Source organism: Carcharhinus amblyrhynchos, chromosome 18 (genome assembly GCF_965287045.1).
Source record: "Carcharhinus amblyrhynchos chromosome 18, sCarAmb.v2.hapA, whole genome shotgun sequence".
NCBI lineage: Eukaryota > Metazoa > Chordata > Chondrichthyes > Carcharhiniformes > Carcharhinidae > Carcharhinus > Carcharhinus amblyrhynchos.
In genome coordinates this window covers 1,745,826-1,768,574 of record NC_137341.1, presented here as the reverse complement: position 1 = coordinate 1,768,574, position 22,749 = coordinate 1,745,826, and the positions used below count along the sequence as shown (strand labels likewise).

The following is a 22,749-nucleotide window of genomic DNA, read 5'->3' as shown; positions in this document are numbered from 1 at the left end:
ATTGGGTTTGTGCGTTTATATGCCCTGTTTGTGAATAGAGCTCCCACTGACCTGATGAAGGGCCAGTGCTCTGAAAGCTAGTGCTGTTCTGGGACTACTTCCGGGGTAAATGGGCAGAAAGTCACGGTCTGGTTTGACATTGCGTCGCATACTGTGACGTCACAATGCCGCCCTGCCTGAATCAGCCAATTGGAATCAGTCTGCTCCGCGGTGACGTCTCCAATCCCCACCCATTTCTGCCCCTCCTCCTCCACCAGCACGAACTGCTCCGGGCGCAGCGAGAACTGCGCATGTCCAAGGGAGAGGGGGAAGCTGCGCATGTCCAAGGGAGAGGGGGAAGCTGCGCATGTCCAAGGGAGAGGGGGAAGCTGCGCATGTCCAAGGGAGAGGGGCAGCTGCGCATGTGCGGGAGGCGCCTTCTCTCTCTCTCTCTCTCTCTCTCTCTTTCCCTCCCCCGGGAGTACGCTGACGTGCTGACCAATGGGAAGAGTTGGAGGACCGGAAGGACTCTGGTCCTCCAGCCAATCAGAGGGCGGGCTTTGTGTGAATGAAGATTGACCTTCAGACAGACTGAAACTTCCTCCTGTCTCCCACATCTGTGAGTAAAACACTTTCTTTACTCCCCCTTTCCATTTCTTTCCTCATTCTGGGGGGGAAACTGGGGACTTGCAGCAACTGAAGGGAAAGGAAGTGAATCCAGTTTGTACATTCCACACATTGTTAGTCCATTCATAGAGACAGAGATCTGTCTGGCAGCCTGCATGGAGATTCTCAGCTCTCTGTGTCCAGGACAGGAAGCAGTGAGCATGGATCTGTCAATCAGCCTCAATCAGCACCTTCAGGAGAATTGGGAGGCTGAATATTAGATACAGCAGAGTGAGAATGGAGGGAGAGTGTGTGGGATGGAGATTTACAGCTTTGGGGGAAATGAGAGAGGAAAGAATGTTCCATAGAAACTAGAATTGTCTGTTCGGGATTTCTATCCTGTACTGACAGTGATGACGATTGTAAACTCCTTTTACAGGCTATCAGAAGCTGAACATTTATAGATAAACATCTCAAAACAAACTTAACATCAACATCTGACAGTCAGATACTTGGGACCTCGATATCATCGCTCTTTGCATCTAGGAGAAGAAAATGTTTCTCTGCTCTGCCTGCTTCATAAGACTGTAAACATCAGCGTGACCGGCAAAGCACCAAGACACATACACACACGCTCGAGTGAGAGTGTTCCAGTGCACTGAGTGTGGAAAGAGCTTTTACACAGCCTGAAAAAATATTGCAGCCTTCACAGCGGGGAGAGACTGTACCCGTGTTCTGGGTGAGATTTAACTGATTGTTTAACCTGGAGAGTCACCATGGAGAAACCATGGAAATGTGGGGACTGTGGGAAGGGATTTGAGTCCCCATCTCACCTGGAAACCCATCGACGCAGCCACACTGGAGAGAGGCCGTTCACCTGCTGTTTCTGTGGAAAGGGATTCAGTGACCCATCAAATCTGCGGCGACACCAGCGAGTTCACACTGGGAAGGGACTAGACACCTGCTCCGAGTGCGGGAAAGGGTTCAGTAACACATCAAACCTGCGGAGGCACCAGCGAGTTCACAGTGGTGAGGGATTGTTCACCTGTTCTGAGTGCGGGAAGGGTTTCACGCAGCTGTCCAACCTGCGAAGCCACCAGCGAGTTCACACTGGGAAGGGATTGTTCACCTGCTCTGACTGCGGGAAGCAATTTACTCAGTTATCCAACCTGCTCACCCACCATGTCACTCACACCCAGGAGAGACCCTTTAAATGCTCTGACTGCGGGAGTTGCTTCAAAAGCTCTCGAGTACTGATGGCCCACCAGCGCATTCACACCGAGGAGAGACCGTTCAGCTGCTCGCACTGCTCAAAGAGGTTTAGAACTTCATTCAACCTGCGGGTACACCAGCGAGTTCACACCGGGGAGAGACCGTTCACCTGCTCTGTGTGTGGGAAGGGATTCAATCAGTCCTCCCATCTGCGGAAACACCAGCGAGTTCACAAGTCATAGCTCAGAACAAGCTCATCGAGTTTGTACCAATGAAACAATATTAAATCTATACTAATTCCACTTTCCAGCAATTGGCCTACAGTTTGAATGTGTTGACATATCAAGTGCTTGTGCACATTATCTTAAAAGGTTGTGAGGTTTCTCACCTCCACTACCCCTCAGGCAGTGCATTCCAGACTCCCACCACCCTGTGGGTGAAAACAGTTTTCCTCAAATTCTCTCTAATTCCCTCACCCTCCTGCCCCTCGTTAGTGACCCACCAATGAAGTTGCTTCCTATCCATCCAGTCCTGATCTCTCGTAATCTTACACACCTCCATCAGGTGTCCCCTCTAAAGAAAACAATCCGAGCTTATTAGTCTCCCCTCAATCTGGTTTCCAATGTGGACTGCCATAAGCATAGACAAAGGGTCATGGGTGGAAGAGAACATAAGAACATAAGAAATAGGAGCAGGAGTCGGCCATCTAGCCCTTCGAGCCTGCCCCGCCATTCAATAAGATCATGGCTGATCTGTCGTGGCTCAGTTCCACATTCCCGCCCTCTCCCCATAACCCTTAACCCCCTCGCTTATCAAAAACCCATCAACCCACGTCTTAAAAATATTTAGCGAGGCAGCCTCCACCACTTCAACGGGCAGAGAATTCCAGAGATTCACCACCCTTTGAGTGAAGAAGTTCCTCCTCAACTCCGTTCTAAACCGCCCCCCCTTTATCTTGAGGCTGTGCCCCCTAGTCCTACTGTCCTTTCTGAGCGGGAAGAGTCTCTCCACCTCTATCCTATCCATCCCATTCATCATCTTATATGTCTCAATGAGATCTCCCCTCATTCTTCTAAACTCTAACGAGTACAAGCCTAGTTTATTCAGCCTATACCTTCTTAACTATCTTCTTACCCTGTCCTGCTGCCTTCAGGGATCTGTGGAAAAGCACTCTCTGATCTCTTTGAGCTTCCTTGTGTCTTGCCAGTCTTTTGCTACTCTCTTGTCTTGTTACTTTTTCCAAAGTGCATTATTTCACAGTTTTCAGGATTAAGTTCCACCCGCTGCTATTCTGTCTTTTTGACCAGCCTGATTATATCTTCCTGCGACTTAAAACCTTCTTTCTCATTATTAACCACCGTGCCAATCTTCATTTCTTCTCCAAACTTGCTTAGTATCCCCGCCCTGCTCCCTCCCCCCACACCCGCTGCATATCGCCTATTGATATATATCAATAAGGAACCCAGCATTGATTCCCGTGGAACACCGCTGGACGCTGGCCTCCAGTCACACAGCCATTCTACCATCGCCCTCTGACACCTATACCGGTGCTCCGGTTTCCTCCCACACCCCAAAGATGCGTTCTTAGGCTGATTGGTGCAACAAATTGTCCCTAAATTATTCTCCCCTGAATCTGGTTTCCAATGGAGATACCATACGCATACACACGGGTCAAGGGAGGTGTAGGAAAAATGCTTTGTTGAGATGGCGGTGTGGGCTCGTTGGGCCGAAGGGCCTGTTTCCCGTGCTGTGTTATTCTTTGTTCTGCCACTAATGATGAAGAGATGCCGGCATTGGACTGGGGTAAACACAGTAAGAAGTCTCACAACACCAGGTCAGAGTCCAACCAGTTTATTTGATAGTAAACCCACAAGCTTTCGGAAATGGTGTTCCTTCATCAGGTTTGTGGAACGTTCTGATCAGAGAAGGGTATGTAAAGACACACAGTTTACAGATTACTGATTAGAATGCAAGTCTTTACAACTAACCTGCTATTCAAGTCTTAAAGGTGTAGACGATGTGAGTAGAGAGAGCATTAAGCACAGGTTAAAGAGATGTGTATTGTCTGCAGACATGACAGTAAATGAGGTTTTACAAACCCAGGCAAGTCGTGGGGGTTACAGATAGTGCGACATGAACCCAAGATCCTGGTTGAGGCCGTCCTCATGTGTGCGGAACTTGGCTATCAGTCTCTGCTCAGCAACTCTGCGCTGTCGTGTGTCACACTATCTGTAACCCCCGTGACTTGCCTGGGCTTGTAAAATCTCGCTGTCCTGCCTGGAGACAATACACATCTCTTTAATCTATGCTCAATGCTACCTCCACTCACATTGTCTACACCTTTAAGACTTGAATAGCTGTAAAGACTCACACTCTAATCAGTATTCTGTAAACTGTGTGTGTCTTTATATGGCCTGTTTGTGATCAGAACCTTCCACACACCTGATGTAGGAACACTGTTTCCGAAAGCTTGTGAGATTACTATCAAATAAACTGGTTGGACTCTAACCTGGTGTTGTGAAACTGCCTACTGTACCTAGCACGAAGCCAGTTCTGGATCCACCTTGCCATGTTACCCTGGATCCCATGTGTATTTACCTTCTTTATCAGTGTCCCATGTGGGGCTTTGACGAAATCCATACAAACTACATTATCCTCATAGACATACCCATATTCACCTGCTTGAAAATTCATTATGTGTGCCCTCTCTCTGTCCAAGCTTGGCTGACCAACGATCAAATTTTCCCTCTCCAAGTGCAGATTAATTTTCTCCTTCAGAATTTTCTCCAATAGTTTCCCTGCTGCTGATGTGAGACTCACTGGTTTGTAATTCTCTGGTTTATCTCTACCACCCTTCTTGCAAAGTGGAACCGCACTAGTTGTCCTCCCTCCAATCTCCTGCCATTTCCCCTGATGTGATTTCATTCCTTGCCTCTCCCCACAGCTTGGGACACAAATCGTCCCGACCTGGCGATCTGCCCTCTTTTTAAGCTCACTGAAATTTCCAATACCTCCTCACCCCCTATGTCAAACTGTTCAAGAACCTCACAGTCCCTCTGCCTGAATGCTGTACCTACATCCTCCTCCTGAGTGAAGACAAGTGTGAAGAACTCATATAACATCTTACCAATGTCCTCTGGCTGCACCTATAGATTTCCCCCTGGGCCCCCATTCTTTGCCTGGCGTTTCTCTTTATACACTCTCAGAATATCTTGGGATCCTCCCCAGTCTTACCCACCAGTACTTTTTCAGGCTCCCTCTTGTCTCAAGTAATTTGTGGAAGCTGAAACTATTCTAAGTTGCCTTGTCTCCAATATGACAATTATAGAACTTTCAAAAATCTTTTGCCCGTCACTCTGCTCACCCAGCCAGATGTGAACCAATCATTATTAGTATAGACCGTGGCCAAAAATATTTTATTCAGTGGCAGCATGAGAGTGCATAGTCTGTAGAGTTCAAAAGTTCTTTTCCACTGTCTCCTAGCGTTTTGTTGATATTGAGGATAAATTATTGTCATTGCACCAGTTCACCAGATTCTCTATCTCATTCCTGTGAGAACATAAGAACTAGGAGCAGGAGTAGACCATCTAGCCCTTCGAGCCTGCCCCGCCATTCAATAAGATCATGGCTGATCTGAAGTGGATCAGTTCCACTTTCCCGCTTTCTCCCCATAACCCTTAATTCCCTATCAGAAACCTATCTACCCGTGACTTAAATATATTCAGCGAGGCAGCCTCCACCACTTCAACGGGCAGAGAATTCCAGAGATTCACCACCCTTTGAGTGAAGAAGTTCCTCCTCAACTCCGATCTAAATTGCGCCCCCTTTATCTTGAGGCTGTGCCCTCTAGTCCTACTGTCCTTTCTGAGCGGGAAGAATCTCTCTACCTCTACCCTATCCAACCCCTTCATTATCTTATACATCTCTATAAGATTCCCCCCCTCAGCCTTCTAAACTCCAACGAGTACAGACCCAGTCTATTTAGTCTCTCTTCATAGGCTAACCCCCTCATCTCTGGTATCAGCCTAATGAACCTCCTCTGCACTCCCTCCAAGGCCAAAATATCCTTCCACAAGTGTGGTGACCAAAACTGCACACAGTACTCCAGCTGCGGCCTCACCAGTGCCCTGTACAGTTGCAGCAAGACCTCCCTACTTTTATATTCTATCCCCCTCGCTATAAAGACCATTTGCCTTCTTGATCACCTGCTGCACCTGGGTTTTTGCGACTCGTGCACAAGGACCCCCAGGTCCCTCTGCACCGTAGCATGCTGCAGCTTTTCGCCTTTTAAATAGTAATCCCTCCTACTATTATTCCTGCCAAAGTGGATAACCTCACACTTGCTAACATTGTACTCCATCTGCCAGGTCCTTGCCCACTCGCTCAGCCTATCCAGATGCACTCTGCCTGCCTGTATTCTGTCTCGTCATTATTTGAGATCCGACCCACTACGGTGGTGTCATCAGCAAACTTGAGAATCGAATTGGATGGGAATTTGGCCGCAGTTATAGGTGTATAAGGAGTATAGTAGGGGGCTGAGAACACAGCCTCGTGGGACACTGGCGTTGAGGATGATTATGGAGGAGGTTTTGTTGCCTGTCCTTACTGATTGTGGGTTTGTGGATTAAGAAGTCCAGGATCCAGTCACAGAGGGAGGAGCCGAGGCCATGGAGTTTGGAGATAAGTTTTGTGGGAATAATGGTGTTGAAGGCTGAGCTGCAGTCAATAGATAGGAGTCTGACATAGGTGTCCTTGTTATCTAGGTGTCCCAGGGTTGAGTGCAGGGTTAGGGAGATGGACCTGTTTTGGTGGTGGACAAACTGTAATGGATCCAGGTAGTCCGGGAAGCTGGAATTGATTTGTGCCTTGACTAACCTTTCGAAGAACTTCATAGTGATGGATGTCAGAGCTACTGGACGATAGTCATTAAGACACGCTGCCTGACTTTACTTAGATACTGGAATGATGGTCATCTTCTTGAAGCAGATAGGGAGCTGAGATTGTTATAAAGAGAGGTTGAGAATACCTGCAAATACCCTCGCCAATTGATCCCCGCAGGATCTGAGTGCTTGTCTAGGTACCCCATCCAGGCCAGTAGCTTCAAGAAAGCTTCTCTGACATCTGCAGTGGTGACCCCAGATACAGGTTCATCCAGGGTGGAGGACATGCTCTCACTGATGTCTTGCTCAAAACGGACATAGAATGCATTGAGCTTATCGGGGAGGGAGCTGGCGATTTTACACGCCTTCATCTTGTAGCCTGTTACGTCTTGTAGACCTGACCATAGTCAGCGGGCATCTGTGTGGCCAGCCTGGGACTCTAGCTTGGCCCGGTAATGTCTTTTGGCATCTTTGATGGATCTTCTTAGATCGTATCTGGGATTGGGTTGGGAGCCTGCAGGTGCAGCAGGTGGTCAGGAAGGCGAATGGGATGCTGGCCTTCATAGCGAGGGGGATTGAATATAAAAGTAGGGAGGTCTTGCTGCAGCTGTATAGGGCATTGGTGAGGCATTACTGTGTGCAGTTTTGGTCGCCACACTTACGCGAGGATATTTTGGCCTTGGAGGGAGTGCAGAGGAGGTTTACTAGGCTGATACCGGAGTTGAGGGGGTTGAGCTATGAGGAGAGGCTGAATAAACTAGGCTTGTACTCGTTAGAGTTTAGAAGAATGAGGGGAGATCTCATTGAGACGTATAAGATGATGAATGGGATGGATAGGATAGAGGTGGAGAGACTCTTCCCGCTCAGAAAGGACAGTAGGACTAGAGGGCACAGCCTCAAGATAAAGGAGGGGCGGTTTAGAACGGAGTTGAGGAGGAACTTCTTCACTCAAAGGGTGGTGAATCTCTGGAATTCTCTGCCCGTTGAAGTGGTGGAGGCTGCCTCGCTAAATATATTTAAGACGCGGGTTGATGGGTTTTTGATAGGCAAGGGGATTAAGGGTTATGGGGAGAGGGCGGGAAAGTGGAACTGAGCCACGACAGATCAGCCATGATCTTATTGAATGGCGGGGCAGGCTCGAAGGGCTGGATGGCCTACTCCTGCTCCTATTTCTTATGTTCTTATGTTCTTATATTCTCTCAGCAGAACAGTTTGTTAACTTTAGGTGGAAAGATTTAGACAGTGGATGACATAGAATCATTGAACCCTACAGTGTAGAAAGAGGCGTACAAGATGATCAGAGGGTTAGATAGGGTGGACAGTGAGAGCCTTTTTCCTCGGATGGGGTCATCTCTGCAGATGTCAGAGTAGCTTTCTCAAAGGTCAACCCACGGAAAGTGACGGGCCCGGGTGACAAACCCGATCAGCACTCCGATCCAAAGAACAACACAGCCCGGGAAACAGGCCCTTTGGCCCAACGAGCCCACGCCGCCACTTCAACATTGTGAGTGCCTTCTTCCACCCATGACCTATGTCTACGCCTACTGGGGAAGATTGAGGGAAGACTAGTTTAGGGACAATTTGTTCCACCAATCAGCCTAAGAGCACATCTTTGGGGTGTGGGAGGAAACCGGAGCACCCGGAGAAAACCCACGCAAGCACGGGGAGAATGCGCAAACTCCCACAGACACCGGCCCAAATCCATGTATCTGCACAGCAAACAGTGATAGTCACTGTGTTGCCCGTCAGTTTTAAGCGTACGCTAACGACGTGAAGCACTAGGCTACTCTCGAAACAACATCCAAGAGCAGCCCTCGTACGACCCACCGCGTGTTGGCCAACAAGGCGGACCGTAGCACCTGTGAAGTGATCCTGCGCAGATCAGCTGGCGGGGGAGGGATTCACAGATATCTTCAACCTCTCTTTACAACAATCTGAGCTCCCTATCTGCTTCAAGAAGATGACCATCATTCCAGTACCTAAGTAAAGCCAAGCAGCGTGTCTTAATGACTATCGGCCGGTGGCTCTGACATCCATCATTATGAAGTGCTTCGAAAGGTTAGTCATGGCACGAATCAATTCCAGCCTCCTGGATTACCTGGATCCACTACAGTTTGCCTACCGCCGCAACAGATCCTGGCCCTGCACTCAACCTACATAACAAGGAGTATTATGGAGTGTTGTGCACACAACACTTGGAGTATTGTGTACAGTTCTGGTCCCCACATTACAGGAAGGATGTGGAGGCTTTGGAGAGGGTGCAGAGGAGGTTTACCAGGATGTTGCCTGGTATGGAGGGGAGGTCCTATGAGGAGTGACTGAGGGATTTGAGGTTGTTTTCATTAGAAAGAAGGCGGCTGCGAGGGGATCTTATTGAAACATAAGATGATCAGAGGTTTGGATAGGGTGGACAGTGATAGCCTTTTTCCTCGGATGGAGAAAGCTAGCACGAGGGGACATAGCTTTAAATTAAGGGGTGGTAGTTATAGGACGGATGTCAGGGGTAGGTTCTTTACCCAGAGGGTAGTGAGGGATTGGAATGCCCTGCCTGCTGCAGTTGTGGATGCGCCTAGTTTGGGGTCGTTTAAGAGATCTGTGGATAGGTTTATGGATGGAAAGGGTTTGGTTTAGGTTAGAGGGTCATTGTTTTTTAACTGGTCAGCGCAACATCGTGGGCCGAAGGGCCTGTTCTGCGCTGTAATGTTCTATGTTCTAACAAGGACACCTATGTCAGATTCCTATTTATTGACTACAGCTCAGCTTTCAACACCATTATTCCCACGCAACTCATCTCCAAACTCTGTGGCCTGGGTCTCGACATTTCCCTCTGTGACTGGATCCTGAACTCACAGACCACAATCAGTAAGGTTTGGGCACAAACGAAAAGCGGAGCTTTTTCAAGGAACAAATACTGCGAGTCCTTGATAGGTCTGTCCCTGGCAGGCAGGGAGGAAATGGCCGAGTGAGGGAACCGTGGTTCACAAAGGAGGTTAAATCTCTTGTTAAGAGGAAAAAGGAAGTGTGTGTAAGGATGAAAAAAAACAAGGTTCAGTTGGGTCGCTTGAGGGTTACAAGGTAGCTAGGAATAAAACATAGAACACTACAGCACAAACAGGCCCTTCAGCCCACAAGTTGAGCCGATCATATCCCTACTACCAGGCCTATCTATAACCCTCAATCCCATTAGATCCCATATACTCATCCAGAAGTCTTTTAAAAGACCCCAGCGAGTTTGCCTCCACCACCACCGACGGCAGCCGATTCCATTCACTCACCACCCTCTGAGTGAAAAACTTACCCCTGACATCTCCTCTGTACCTGCTCCCCAGCTCCTTAAACCTGTGTCCTCTCGTAGCGACCATTTCAGCCCTGGGAAATAGCCTCCGAGAATCCACCCTATCTATTCCTCTCAACATTTTATAAACCTCTATCAGGTCGCCTCTCAACCTTCGTCTCTCCAGGGAGAAGAGACCCAGCTCCCTCAACCTATCCTCATAAGGCATGCCTCCCAATCCAGGCAACATCCTTGTAAATCTCCTCTGCACCCTCTCAATAGCTTCCACATCCTTCCTGTAGTGAGGCGACCAGAACTACACACAGTACTCCAAGTGGGGTCTGACAAGGGTCTGATAAAGTTGCAGCATTATCTCCCGAATGAATTAAAGAAAGGGATTAGGAGAGCTAGGTGGGGGCATGAGAAGTCCTTGGCAGGTCGGATGAAAGAAAACCCCAAGGCTTTTTACTCTTATGTGAGAAATAATGACCAGGGTGAGGTTAGGGCCTGTCAGGGATAGTAGTGGGAACTTGTGCATGGAGTCAGAAGAGATAGGTGAGGCGTTGAATGAATACTTTTCTACAGTGTTCACTAAGGAGAGGGGTCATGTTTTTGAGAATGAGTGCGTGATACAGGCTGATAGGATGGAGGAGGTAGATGTTCTGAGGGAAGATGCATTGGCAAACTGAGGGTGGATAAGTCCCCTGGGCCAGATGGGATACATTCTAGGATATTTTGGGAGGCAAGGGATGAGATTTTGGAGCCTTTAGCTTTGATCTTTGGGTCCTCGCTATCCACGGGGATTGTGCCAGAGGACTGGAGAGTGGAAAACGTTGTTTCTCTGTTCAAGAAAGGAAATAGGAATGACCCTGGTAATTATAGGCCAGTTAGTCTTACTTCAGTGGTCGATAAGTTAATGGAAAGGGTCCTGAGAGATAGGATTTATGACTTTTTGAAAAGATGCCGTTTAATCCAGGATAGTCAACAGTTTTGTGAGGGGTAAGTCCTGCCTCACAAATTTGAATGAATTCTTTGAGGAGGTAACTAAGTGTGTGGACAAAGGTGGAGCAGTTGACATCGTATACATAGATTTTAGTAAGGTGTTTGATAAGGTTCCCCAATGTAGACTCATGAAGGGGGTAAGGAGGTGTGGAATAGAGGGAAATTTAGCCGATTGGATAAATCTCATAGAAGACAGAGGGTGGTGGTGGAAGCAAAATTTTCAGATTGGAGGCCAGTTACCAGCGATGTACCACAGGGGTCAGTGCTGGGTCCTCTGCTATTTGTGATTTTTATCAATGACTTAGAAGAAGGGGCTGAAGGGTGGGTTAGTAAATTTGCTGATGACACCAAGATTGGTGGAGTAGTGGATGAAGTGGAGGGCTCTTGCAGGCTGCAAAGAGACATTAATAGGATGCAGAGCTGGGCCGAAAAGTGGCAGATGGAGTTTAACCCTGATAAGTGTGAGGTGATTCATTTTGGTAGGACAAACTTGAATGCAGATTACAGGGTCAACGGCAGGGTTCTGAGGAATGTTGAGGAACAGAGAGATCTTGGGGTTCATATCCACAGATCTCTGAAGGTTGCCACTCAAGTGGATAGAGCCGTGAAGAAGGCTTATAGTGTGTTAGCGTTTATTAACAGGGGGTTTGAGTTTAAGAGTCGTGGGGTTATGCTGCAACTATACCGGACTTTGGTGAGACCACATTTGGAATATTGTGTGCAGTTCTGGTCACTTCACTCCAAGAAGGATGTGGAAGCATTGGAGAGAGTGCAGAGGAGATTTACCAGGATGCTGCCTGGTTTGGAGGGTAGGTCTAATGAGGAAAGGTTGAGGGAGCTGGGGCTTTTCTCTTTGGAGCTGAGGAGGATGAGAGGTGACTTAATGGAGGTTTATAAGATGATGAGGAGGATAGGTAGAGTGGACGCGCAGAGACTATTTCCTCGGGTGGATGTAGCTGTTACTAGGGGGCATAACTATAAGGTTCATGGTGGGAGATATAGGAGGGATGTCCGAGGTAGATTCTTCACTCAGAGAGTGGTTGGGGTGTGGAATGCACTGCCTGCTGTGATAGTGGAGTCGGACACTTTAGGAACTTTCAAGCGGTTATTGGATAGGCACATGGAGCACTCCAGAATGATAGGGAGTGGGATAGCTTGATCTTGGGTTTGGACATAGCTCGGCACAACATTGAGGGCCAAAGGGCCTGTACTGTGCTGTGCTGTCCTATGATCTATGTCCTATGACAGGCAACAACACTTCCTCCACTATCCTCAACACCAGTGCCCCACAAGGCTGTGTTCTCAGCCCCCTACTATACTTCTTATACACTTATGCCTGTGTGGCCAAATTCGCCTCCAATTCGATTTTCAAGTTCGCTGACGACACCAGCGTAGTGGGTCAGATCTCAAACAACGATGAGACAGAGTACAGGAATGAGATAGAGAATCTGGTGAACTGGTGCAGCAACAATAATCTCTCCCTCAGTGTCAATGAAAGGAAGAAGATTGTCATCAACTTCAGGAAGTGTAGAGGTCTGTATCAACGGGGACAAAGTAGAAAGGGTCGAGAGCTTCATATTTTTAGGTGTCTAGATCACGAACAACCTGTCCTGGACCCCCATGCCGACAGTATAGTTACGAAAGCTCACCATCATTACTTTCTCAGAGGACTAAGGAAATTTGGCATGTCCGCTACGACTCTCACCAACTTTTACAGATGCCCCATAGAAAGCATTCTCTCTGTTGTATCACAGCTTGGCATGGGCTCCTGCTCTGCCCAAGACTGCAAAAGGTCTAGCCCAGTCCATCATTCAAGCCACCCATTGACTCTGTCTATACTTTCTGCTGCCTTGGCAAAGCAGCCAGAATAATTCATGACCGTACGCACCCCATCATGTCTGCAGCAGCTCTCCAAACCAGCATCATGACTTAATGTCATTTCCTGTCTTTTCCCCCGTACCTCTGCACATTCAAATAATAATCTAATGTCCTCTTGTAGATCTCGATTGAATCTGCCTCCACCACATTTCCTGCCTGTGTGTTCCAGACCTGAACCACTCGCTGTGTGATAAAGTTATTTCTCATTTGCTTCTTTCGAAAATCACTTTAAATCTGTTTCCCTCTCGTTCTTTGTCCTTTTACGAGAGGGAACAATTTAAGAACATAAGAAATAGGAGCAGGAGTAGGCCATCTAGCCCTTCGAGCCTGCCCCGCCATTCAATAAGATCATGGCTGATCTGTTGTGGCTCAGTTCCACTTTCCCGCTTTCTCCCCATAACCCTTAATCCCCTCTCTTCTATCCTGCTCCCTTATGATATTGAATATCTTTTCAAATATCTTTATAAGACCCTTGTCAGACCCCACTTGGAGTACTGAGCGCAGCTCTGGTCGCCTCACTACAGGAAGGATGTGGAAGCTATTGAGAGGGTGCAGAGGAGATTTACAAGGATGTTGCCTGGATTGGGAGGCATGCCTTATGAAGGTAGGTTGAGGGAGCTGGGTCTCTTCTCCCTGGAGAGACGAAGGTTGAGAGGCGACCTGATAGAGGTTTATAAAATGTTGAGAGGAATAGATAGGGTGGATTCTCGGAGGCTATTTCCCAGGGCTGAAATGATCGCTTCGAGAGGTCACAGGTTTAAGGTGCTGGGGGGCAGGTACAGAGGAGATGTCAGGGGTAAGTTTTTCACTCAGAGGGTGGTGAGTGAGTGGAATCGGCTGCCGTCGGTGGTGGTAGAGGCGAACTCGCTGGGGTCTTTTAAAAGACTTCTGGATGAGTATATGGGATTTAATGGGATTGGGAGTTAGAGATAGTTCTATGGCCTGGTAGGTATGGATATGATCGGCGCAACTTGTGGGCCTGTTTGTGCTATAGTGTTCTATGTTCTATCTTCTTAGCCCCCTTCTCTCTGAGGAGAACATGACTGATCTGTATCAATAATAAAACAATGAGAACTCTCCATTCACCTGACGAAGGGGCAAACCCCGAAAGCTTGTGAGTTTACTGTTGTATGAATTGGTTGGACTTTAACCTGGTGTTGACCTGGTTAGCAGAGTGAGGAGTCAGCCTGAGAGGTGAGGGAGCAGCGACACCAGATGGACAGTCTCTGCATTGCAGGCAGCATCGCAGGAGGGCAATTCATTTCCTTTTAGAAAAACACAGAAAATAGGAGCAGAAGGAGGCCATTCGGCCCTTCGAGCCTATAAAGGTAATGTGCCCTTTTAAGGTTAATATGCAAATAAACAACAGTCTTTATATCAATGCAACTTTTCTGTGAGAGAATCAGTCCAACATGTCATTGCCATTATTGGTAAGAATTGAGCTGTTTCAGTCACAATAAATCTGAACAGGGCGATATTATAAGGGAAAATTGGGTTTGTGTGGCTGAGGGGTGCTTGATGTAGGGGGACAACGTGTGGGAGTAATTGAACATAGTGCAGGGGAGAGGAAATGATCAGGTACCCCATTATGCTCTCAGCCTTTTGGTTGAGAACAAGTGTAGTATGGATATGCTGTGCTTGGTTGAAGTCATTAGGATACATTTTAGCTTCATTTTGCATCTCCATCTTTCGGCTAAGATGCAAATGAGATCAAGCCTTGGAGGAGGAACTATACCTACTCCAATCAGCTTCGATCATGTCGATCAAGCCCAGGACAGGAGGTGAGAGCCCTGCCTTATCAGCTTGGATGGGGAATGTCTCAACTTGTTGAATTGGACTCAAGTCGATTGAATTGGAATAAAAACAACAACAAAAAAAATTATGCTCTGGGTATGCTGGTGCCTGTGATGTGCCCAAGTCGGGAATATAACAAAGAACAACACAGCACGGGAAACAGGCCCTTCGGCCCAACGAGCCCGCGCCGCCGTCCCATTGTCTCAGTGACCTATTCATGATTTTAGTCTACGCCTAATGTGCGAGGATCAGGGAGGTCCAATATAGGGACAATTTGTTACCCAATCGATCAGCCTAAAAGCGCATCTTTGGGATGTGGGAGGAAACTGGAGCACCCGGAGGAAACCCACGCAACCACGGGGAGAACGCGCAAACTCCCACAGACACAGGCCCAAATCCATGTGTCCGCACAGCAACAGAGATAGTCTCTGAGCTGTCATGTTGCCCTCGAGATGGTCCAGTTTAAGCACACTAACGACATGAAGCAATAGGCAACTCCCGAAGCAACATCCAAGAGCAGCCCACTACAACCTGCCGCATGCATGCCCCTTGCTGGTCAACAAGGTGGACTTAAATGCCTGTGGAGACAAAAAATTCATTATTAAACAGGCAAAGACTGTAACATCCCTGAGGCAAAAACGGAATCCCAAGCCTACAATGTTTAGTAAGGACTGCTATATCCCCCTATATGTAGACCGCTCATGTGGCTATCTAAGTGACTCTTAAACAACCCTAGCGTGCCTGCTTCCACCACCTTACTCGGCAGTGCATTCCACACCCCCACTATATATGATTGCAAAATGTGTGATAGTGGGGGGACCATGTTTGTGCTGTCCCCTGACTTACAATTAACATTTCAGCGGTCATGGGCATTCAGCCTCTTATTTTCGGGTAAACATTCTCCAAAGCAGTCTTCGTGACACACGACATGGGTGGAGGGGGGACTCGTAATGTTGAAATGGCAGCACAGACTCGTTGGGCCGAAGGGCCTGTTTCCCGTGCTGTGTTGTTCTTTGTTCTTTGAGAACACAGAGTCGCTGAGCAGAAACTGATAGCCAAGTTCCGCACACATGATGACGGCCTCAACTGGGATCTTGCATTCATGTCACACTATCTGTAACCCCCACGACTTGTCTGGGCTTGCAAAATCTCACTACTTGTCCTGGCTGAAGACAATACACATCTCTTTAACCTGTGCTTAACCCTCTCTCCACTCACATTGTCTGTATCTTTTTACTGTGTTACAATTAAAAACCAGAGCTCACAATTTGAAATACTGGTTGGTTCAGGATTTCTTCTGTTAACTAATTTTGCTCCCCAAAAATAGTCTTTCACCGATTATTATGAGGGACAAATTAATTAATACCCCAACAACCAGCTTATAACACGCCTGCTCCATTGCAGTTACAGTGTTGTCAAAACAGTTTTATAACTCTCCATCGACTTTGCAAAGTGTAGACACACAAACTCAGACAGACTGGCAGAGCCCCCAAATTCTGAAGTGACACTCAAAGTCATGCACAAACACACCTCCCTCTCTCTCTCTCTCTCTCTCTCACTCACTCACTCACTCACTCACTCACTCACTCACTCACTCACTCACTCACTCACTCACTCACCTACCCCATTCACTTACTCACTCACTCACTCATCTACCTCACTCACTCATCTACCTCACTCACTCATCTACCTCACTCATTCACTCACCTACCTCATTCACTCACTCACTCACTGTCACTCAGTCACTGTCACTGCACTAGTAATCTATGAAACCCAAGATAATGCTCACAGGAACTGGGTTCAAACCCTGCCATGGCAGATGGTGAAATTTGAATTGAATAAAAAGTGTAATAACACAATTAGTGAGCACAGTGGTTAGTGCTGTTGCCTCACAGCACCAGGGAACCAGGTTTGATTCCCAGCTTAGGTTACTATCTACACACAATCTGTGCATTCTTACCTCTATTAAAATTTTGTCTTTTAAAAAGCATTTAGACAATTACATGGGTATGATGGGTATAGAAGGATATGGGCCAAATGCAAGCAGTTGGGATTAGTTTAGGGGTTTAAAAAAAGGGCAACATGGACAAGTTGGGCAGAATGGCTTGTTTCCATGCTCTATGACTCTAGACCCTATATTACACACCCATACACAGAATCACTTTCCTCTCCTCTCACTCATACCCCTTTTATTCTGTCACTCACACACATGCAATCACCTCTCTCTCACACACTTAAAAACAGGCAACTCGTTTCTCTCACACACTTGCTCACAGTGACTCCACACATGCTCAGAACACTAAAACATGCATGCTCCACTCTATCACATAAACACACCATAATTCTCTTTTTCTCTTTCATACACATATGCATACTGACTCCACGCTCTCTGTGATCGCACATACACAGACGTGTGTTCTTCATTCTACCTTACAGACACACACAACATAGTTTTAGTTCTTTCTTTCACCTACAATACTGATCCCACTGCCTCACACACAAACAAACAAACATCGGGTCCATTCACACACACACACAAACACATGAGCTCTGTACTCTAGCTCACAAAAACACACATGGACACACACACACGAATACGGCCCCCTCCTCAGGCTTGGTTCGCAACACGGACGTTCCTAGATCCAGCTCACAGCATAGGCACCTCAGCCCCAGCTTGTTGAAAAGTCGACCAAAGGCCCCAGGCTGGTGTGAGTTTGTGTCAGGGTGGGGTCACTGTGCCCCCATCCCCACTTTTCATCCCAGTCCCAGGAGCTTGGAGACTGGGCCAGGGATGGGTAATGGCTGGCGCAGCTCCCACAATCCCCCGCGCGGGGGAAACCGCTCTATCCACGGGCTGGCGGCCCGGGACTGCGCATGTCCAAAGGAGAGGGGCAGCTGCGCATGAGCGGGGGAGAGCCCATCCCATGACCTTCAGGCTGAGGTGCTGACCAATGGGAAGAGTTGGAGGACCGGAAGAACTCTGGTCCTCCAGCCAATCAGAGGGCGGGCTTTGTGTGAATGAAGATTGAGCTTCAGACAGACTGAAACTTCCTCCTGTCTCCCACATCTGTGAGTAAAACACTTTCTTTACTCCCCCTTTCCATTTCTTTCCTCATTCTGGGGGGGAAACTGGGGACTTGCAGCAACTGATGACAAGAAATGGAAGCAAGAGGGGCTCCAGGTCCTTTAAACCTGCCACTCAATTCGGATCTTGGCTGGTCTGTGCAGGCCTGAACTCCTCTGTGTAATTTCTCCATAGCTCCCTATTCCCAAATCTATCATAAAAACTGGTTTCTATAAATATGTAAAGAAAAAAATTGACCAAAACAGAAATGGGAGAATTCATAATGGGGAATAAAGAAACCATAGAAAAGCACTGAGACAGGCCCTAACTGCTCCATGTCAACCATAGTGCCCATCTAAGATAACCCCATTTGCCTTCATTTGGCCCATATCCCTCTAGAGATGGTGGAGGCGGACACGCTGGGATTGTTTAACTCTTATCTGGATAGTCACATGAGCAGACTGGGAATGGAGGGATACAAACGAATGGTCTAGTTGGACCAATGAGCGGTGCAGGCTTGGAGGGCCGAAGGGCCTGTTTCCTGTGCTGTACTGTTCTCTGTTATCCATGTATCTGACGAAATGCCTTTTAAATGTTGTCAATGTCCCTGCCTCAACCATTTCCTCCAGCAGCTCATTCCACACCCATACCACCCTCTGTGTAAAAAAAACTAGCTTGTCAGGTTCCCATTTAAGTGCATTCACCCGATCCATGCCTCTCATGATCTTGTACACTTCTATAAGATCACCCCTCGGTCTCCTGTGCTCCAAAGAAAAACATCCTAGCCTCGGCAATCTCTCCCAATAATTCAGTCTCTTGAGTCCTGGTAACATCTTTGTAAATCTCTTCTACACTCTCTCCAGTTTCATAACATCTTTCCTATAGCGAGGTTAGAACATAAGAAATAGGAGCAGGAGTAGGCCATCTAGCCCTTCAAGCCTGCCCTGCCATTCAATAAGATCATGGCTGATCTGAAGTGGATCAGTTCCACTTTCCCACCTTCTCCCCATGACCCTTAATTCCCTTGTCTATCAGAAACCTATCTACCCGTGTCTTAAATATATTTAGCGAGGTAGCCTCCACCACTTCAACAGGCAGAGAATTCCAGAGATTCACTACCCTTTGAGTGAAGAGGTTCCTCCTCAACTCTGTTCTAAACTGCCCCCCTCTTATCTTGAGGCTGTGCCCTCTTGTTCTGCTATCCTTTCTAAGCGGGAAGAATCTCTCTACCTCTACCCTGTCCATCCCTTTCATTATCTTATACGTCTCTATAAGATCCCCCCTCATCCTTCTAGACTCCAACGAGCTGCAGGCAGCGCCTTCCACACCTTACTACCCTCTGAGTAAAGAACCTACCTCTGACATCCGTCCTATAATTACCACTCCTTAATTTAAAGCTATGTCCCCTCGTATTAGCCATCACCATCCGAGGTAAAAGGCTCTCACTATCCACCCTATCCAACCCTCTGATCATCTTGTATGCCTCAATTAGGTCACCTCGTAACCTTCTTATCTCTAACGAAAATAACCTCAAGTCCCTCAGCCTTTCCTCATAAGACCTCCAGTAAGATATGGGGATATGCTGGGAATGGGATGATGGGAAATATTCTACCTGGAGTTCAGTTACAAGTGGCATACCTCAGGGATCTGTTTTGGGGCTACTGCTGTTTGTCATTTTTATAAATGACCTAGATGAGGGTGTAGAAGGATGGATTAGTAAATTTGCTGATGACACCAAAGTTGGAGGAGTTGTAGACAGTGAGGATGGATGTTACAGTTTGCAGAGGGACATAGATAAGCTGCAGAGCTGGGCCGAGAGGTGGCAAATGGAGTTTAATACGGAAAAGTGTGAGGTGATTCACTTTGGTAAGAATAACAGGAGTACAGAATATAGGGCTAAGGGAAGGACTCTTAGTAGTGTTGACGAGCAGAGAGATCTCGGGGTACATGTGCATAGCTCCCTGAAAGTTGGCACCCAGGTTGGTAAGGTTGTTAAGAAGGTGTACGGTGTGTTAGCTTTTATTGGTAGAGGGATTGAATTTCGGAGCCGTGAGATCATGTTACAACTGTACAAAACTCTGGTGCGGCCGCACTTGGAGTATTGCGTACAGTTCTGGCCGCCACATTACAAGAAAGATGTGGAGGCATTGGAAAGGGTGCAGAGGAGGTTTACCAGGATGTTGCCTGGTATGGTGGGAAGGTCTTATGAGGAAAGGCTGAGGGACTTGAGGTTATTTTCATTGGAGAGAAGAAGGTTGAGTGGTGACCTAATTGAGGCATACAAGATGATCAGAGGGTTAGATAGGGTGGACAGTGATAGCCTTTTTCCTCGGATGGTGACGGCTAACACGAGGGGACATAGCTTTAAATTAAGGGGTGGTAATTATAGGACGGATGTCAGAGGTAGGTTCTTTACTCAGAGGGTAGTAAGGGCGTGGAATGCCCTGCCTGCAGCAGTTGTGGACTCGCCAACTTTAAGGGCGTTCAAATGGTCAGTGAATGGGCATATGGATAACATTGGAATAGTTTAGGTTAGAGGGTCATTAGATTGGTTCCACTGGTTGGCGCAACATCGAGGGCCGAAGGGCCTGTACTGCGCTGTAATGTTCTATGTTCTACGCTTTGCAAATGAAGGATTAGCAGATGTCAATTTTTTGTGGAATGAGAAAGGGCGGAAAGCCAGGATTTAATATGTAAGTCATTGAAACAAGTGAAAAATTCCTTGTTCCCAATTTGCTGTAATTGACAGTAACTGTTAAGTTGTTTCTTCTGTAATGTCAGAACTTCTTGTCATTTTGATAGTGAGGCGGGGGTTCTCCTTGTGCACAAGTCATTAAAGGCCTTGCATTTAGTGCGTGGTATCTATAACGCTGTTTGTACAAGTGTCTACAAGTAACTTAGACAGGCACATGAGTGGGTTGGAGATGGGAGCATTTCGGAGATTGCTTTAAATAAGGTTCATTAGCATTGGGACGTCCCTGGTAATGTATAAGGATGTGGTATGATAATAATGTTTTTCTGTTTTAATTCACAGGTTTTAAGTCGGTCCGCCTTGTTCTCCAACGAGGGGCATACACGCGATGGGTCGTACTTGGGCTGCTCTTGAATGTTTGAGAATAGCCTAGTGCTTCATGTCGTTAGTGTGTGCTTAAACTGGACCAGATACTGGGCAACACGACAGCTCAGTGACTATCACTGTTTGCTGTGCAGACACGTGGATTTGGGCCGGTGTCTGTGGGAGTTTGCACATTCTCCCCGTGCTTGCGTGGGTTTTCTCCGGGTGCTCCGGTTTCCTCCCACACCCCAAAGATGTGCTGTTAGGCTGATTGGAGGTAATAAATTGTCCCTAAATTAGTTTTCCCTCAATGTGGAATGCCATAAGCAATAGATAAGGGTCGTAGGTGGAGGGGGGGACTGGTAATGTTAAAATGGCGGCGTGGGCTCGTTGGGCCAAAGGGCCTGCTTCCCGGGCTGTTTTTGTTCTTTGTTCTTTGTCAGAGGTTGCTGGTACCCAGGGTCTCCGACACAACGACAGTAATGACTTTTGTAAACTGTTTTTACAGGATATCAGGAGGTGAGGATTTACAGACAGAAATCTCAAACCAAACTTCACGTCAGTATAGAATAGAGTCACTCAATTCAGCTGGACGTAAACCTCATCGGCCTTTGAACCTAGGATAAGAAGTGTTACTCCGTCTCTTGGCTTCGAAAGATTTTAAACATCAGTGTGACTGGAAAAACACCGAGACACAAGTGAGAGTGTTCCAGTGTAGTGAGTGTGGAAAGAGCTTGAACCAGTTACACAGCCTGGAAATACATGGCAGCATTCACAGCGGGGAGAGACTGTACCCGGGTTCTGGGTGAGATTTAACTGATTGTTTAACCTGGAGAGTCACCATGGAGAAACCCTGGAAATGTGACGACTGTGGGAAGGGATTCAAAGCCCCGTCTCAACTGGAGATTCATCACCGCAGCCACACCGGGGAGAGACCCTTCAGCTGCTCTGTGTGTGGGAAGGGATTCACTCATTCATCCAACCTGCTGAGTCACAACCTCACGCACACCAGCGAGAGACCCTTTAAATGCTCCGACTGTGGCAGTAATTTCAAAAGCTCCCAGGAACTGCGGATCCACCAGCGCACCCACACCGAGGAGAGACCGTTCAGCTGCCCTCACTGCTCAAAGAGGTTTCGGATATCGTCCAACCTGCGGAAACACCAGCGAATTCACACCGGGGAGAGGCCCTTCACCTGCTCTGTGTGTGGGAAGGGGTTCACTCGGATAGACAACCTCCAGATACACCAGCGAGTTCACACCGGGGAGAGGCCGTTCACCTGCTCTGATTGCGGGAAGGGATTCACTCAGTTATCCAGCCTGCAGACGCACCAGCAAGTTCACACTGGGGAGAGGCCATTCTCCTGCGCTGTGTGTGGGAAGAGATTCACTCGGTCATTCCACCTGCAGAGACACCAGCGAGTCCACAAGTGATAACAGGGGTTGGATTCTGCACATCCAGGACTCAAACATGTTCATTCTGACAGTGGACATAGTAACTCAGAGTAGAAGTGGCCAATCCAGCCCCTCGAGCCTCCTCACCATTCAGTGCGATCATTGCTGATCTCATCTCAACCTCAGCCCACTTTCCTGCCTGTTCTTTTTGACCCATTTTATCGAGACGTATAAGATAATGAAAGGGATGGATAGGGTAGAGGTAGAGAGATTCTTCCCGCTTAGAAAGGATAGCAGGACTAGAGGGGGGAGCAGTTTAGAACAGAGTTGAGGAGGAACTTCTTCACTCAAAGGATGGTGAATCTCTGGAACTCTCTGCCCGTTGAAGTGGTGGAGGCTACCTCGCTAAATATATTGAAGTCACAGGTAGATAGGTTTCTGATAAACAAGGGAATTAAGGGTTATGGGGAGAGGGCGGGAAAGTGGAACTGATCCACTCCAGATCAGCCATGATCTTATTGAATGGCGGGGCAGGCTCGAAGGGCTAGATGGCCGACTCCTGCTCCTAGTTCTTATGTTCTTATTTCTAATTAAAAAGCTGTCTGTCTCCT

At 47.6% G+C, this 22,749-nt stretch overlaps 1 protein-coding gene and 1 pseudogene across 1 annotated transcript; one reads left to right on the top strand and one right to left on the bottom strand.

The window, feature by feature from the left end:
- The window catches only part of LOC145355159 (uncharacterized), a 54,442-nt pseudogene that overhangs the window by 10,231 nt on the left and 21,462 nt on the right, over positions 1-22,749 (bottom strand).
- On the top strand, positions 1,031-22,257 carry LOC145355148 (uncharacterized). Its single transcript, XM_080207068.1, has 3 exons — positions 1,031-2,038; positions 3,105-3,190; positions 21,555-22,257. The coding sequence occupies exons 1-3, from the start codon at positions 1,362-1,364 to the stop codon at positions 22,175-22,177; spliced, it is 1,386 nt and encodes a 461-aa protein (XP_080063194.1). The 5' UTR covers positions 1,031-1,361; the 3' UTR covers positions 22,178-22,257.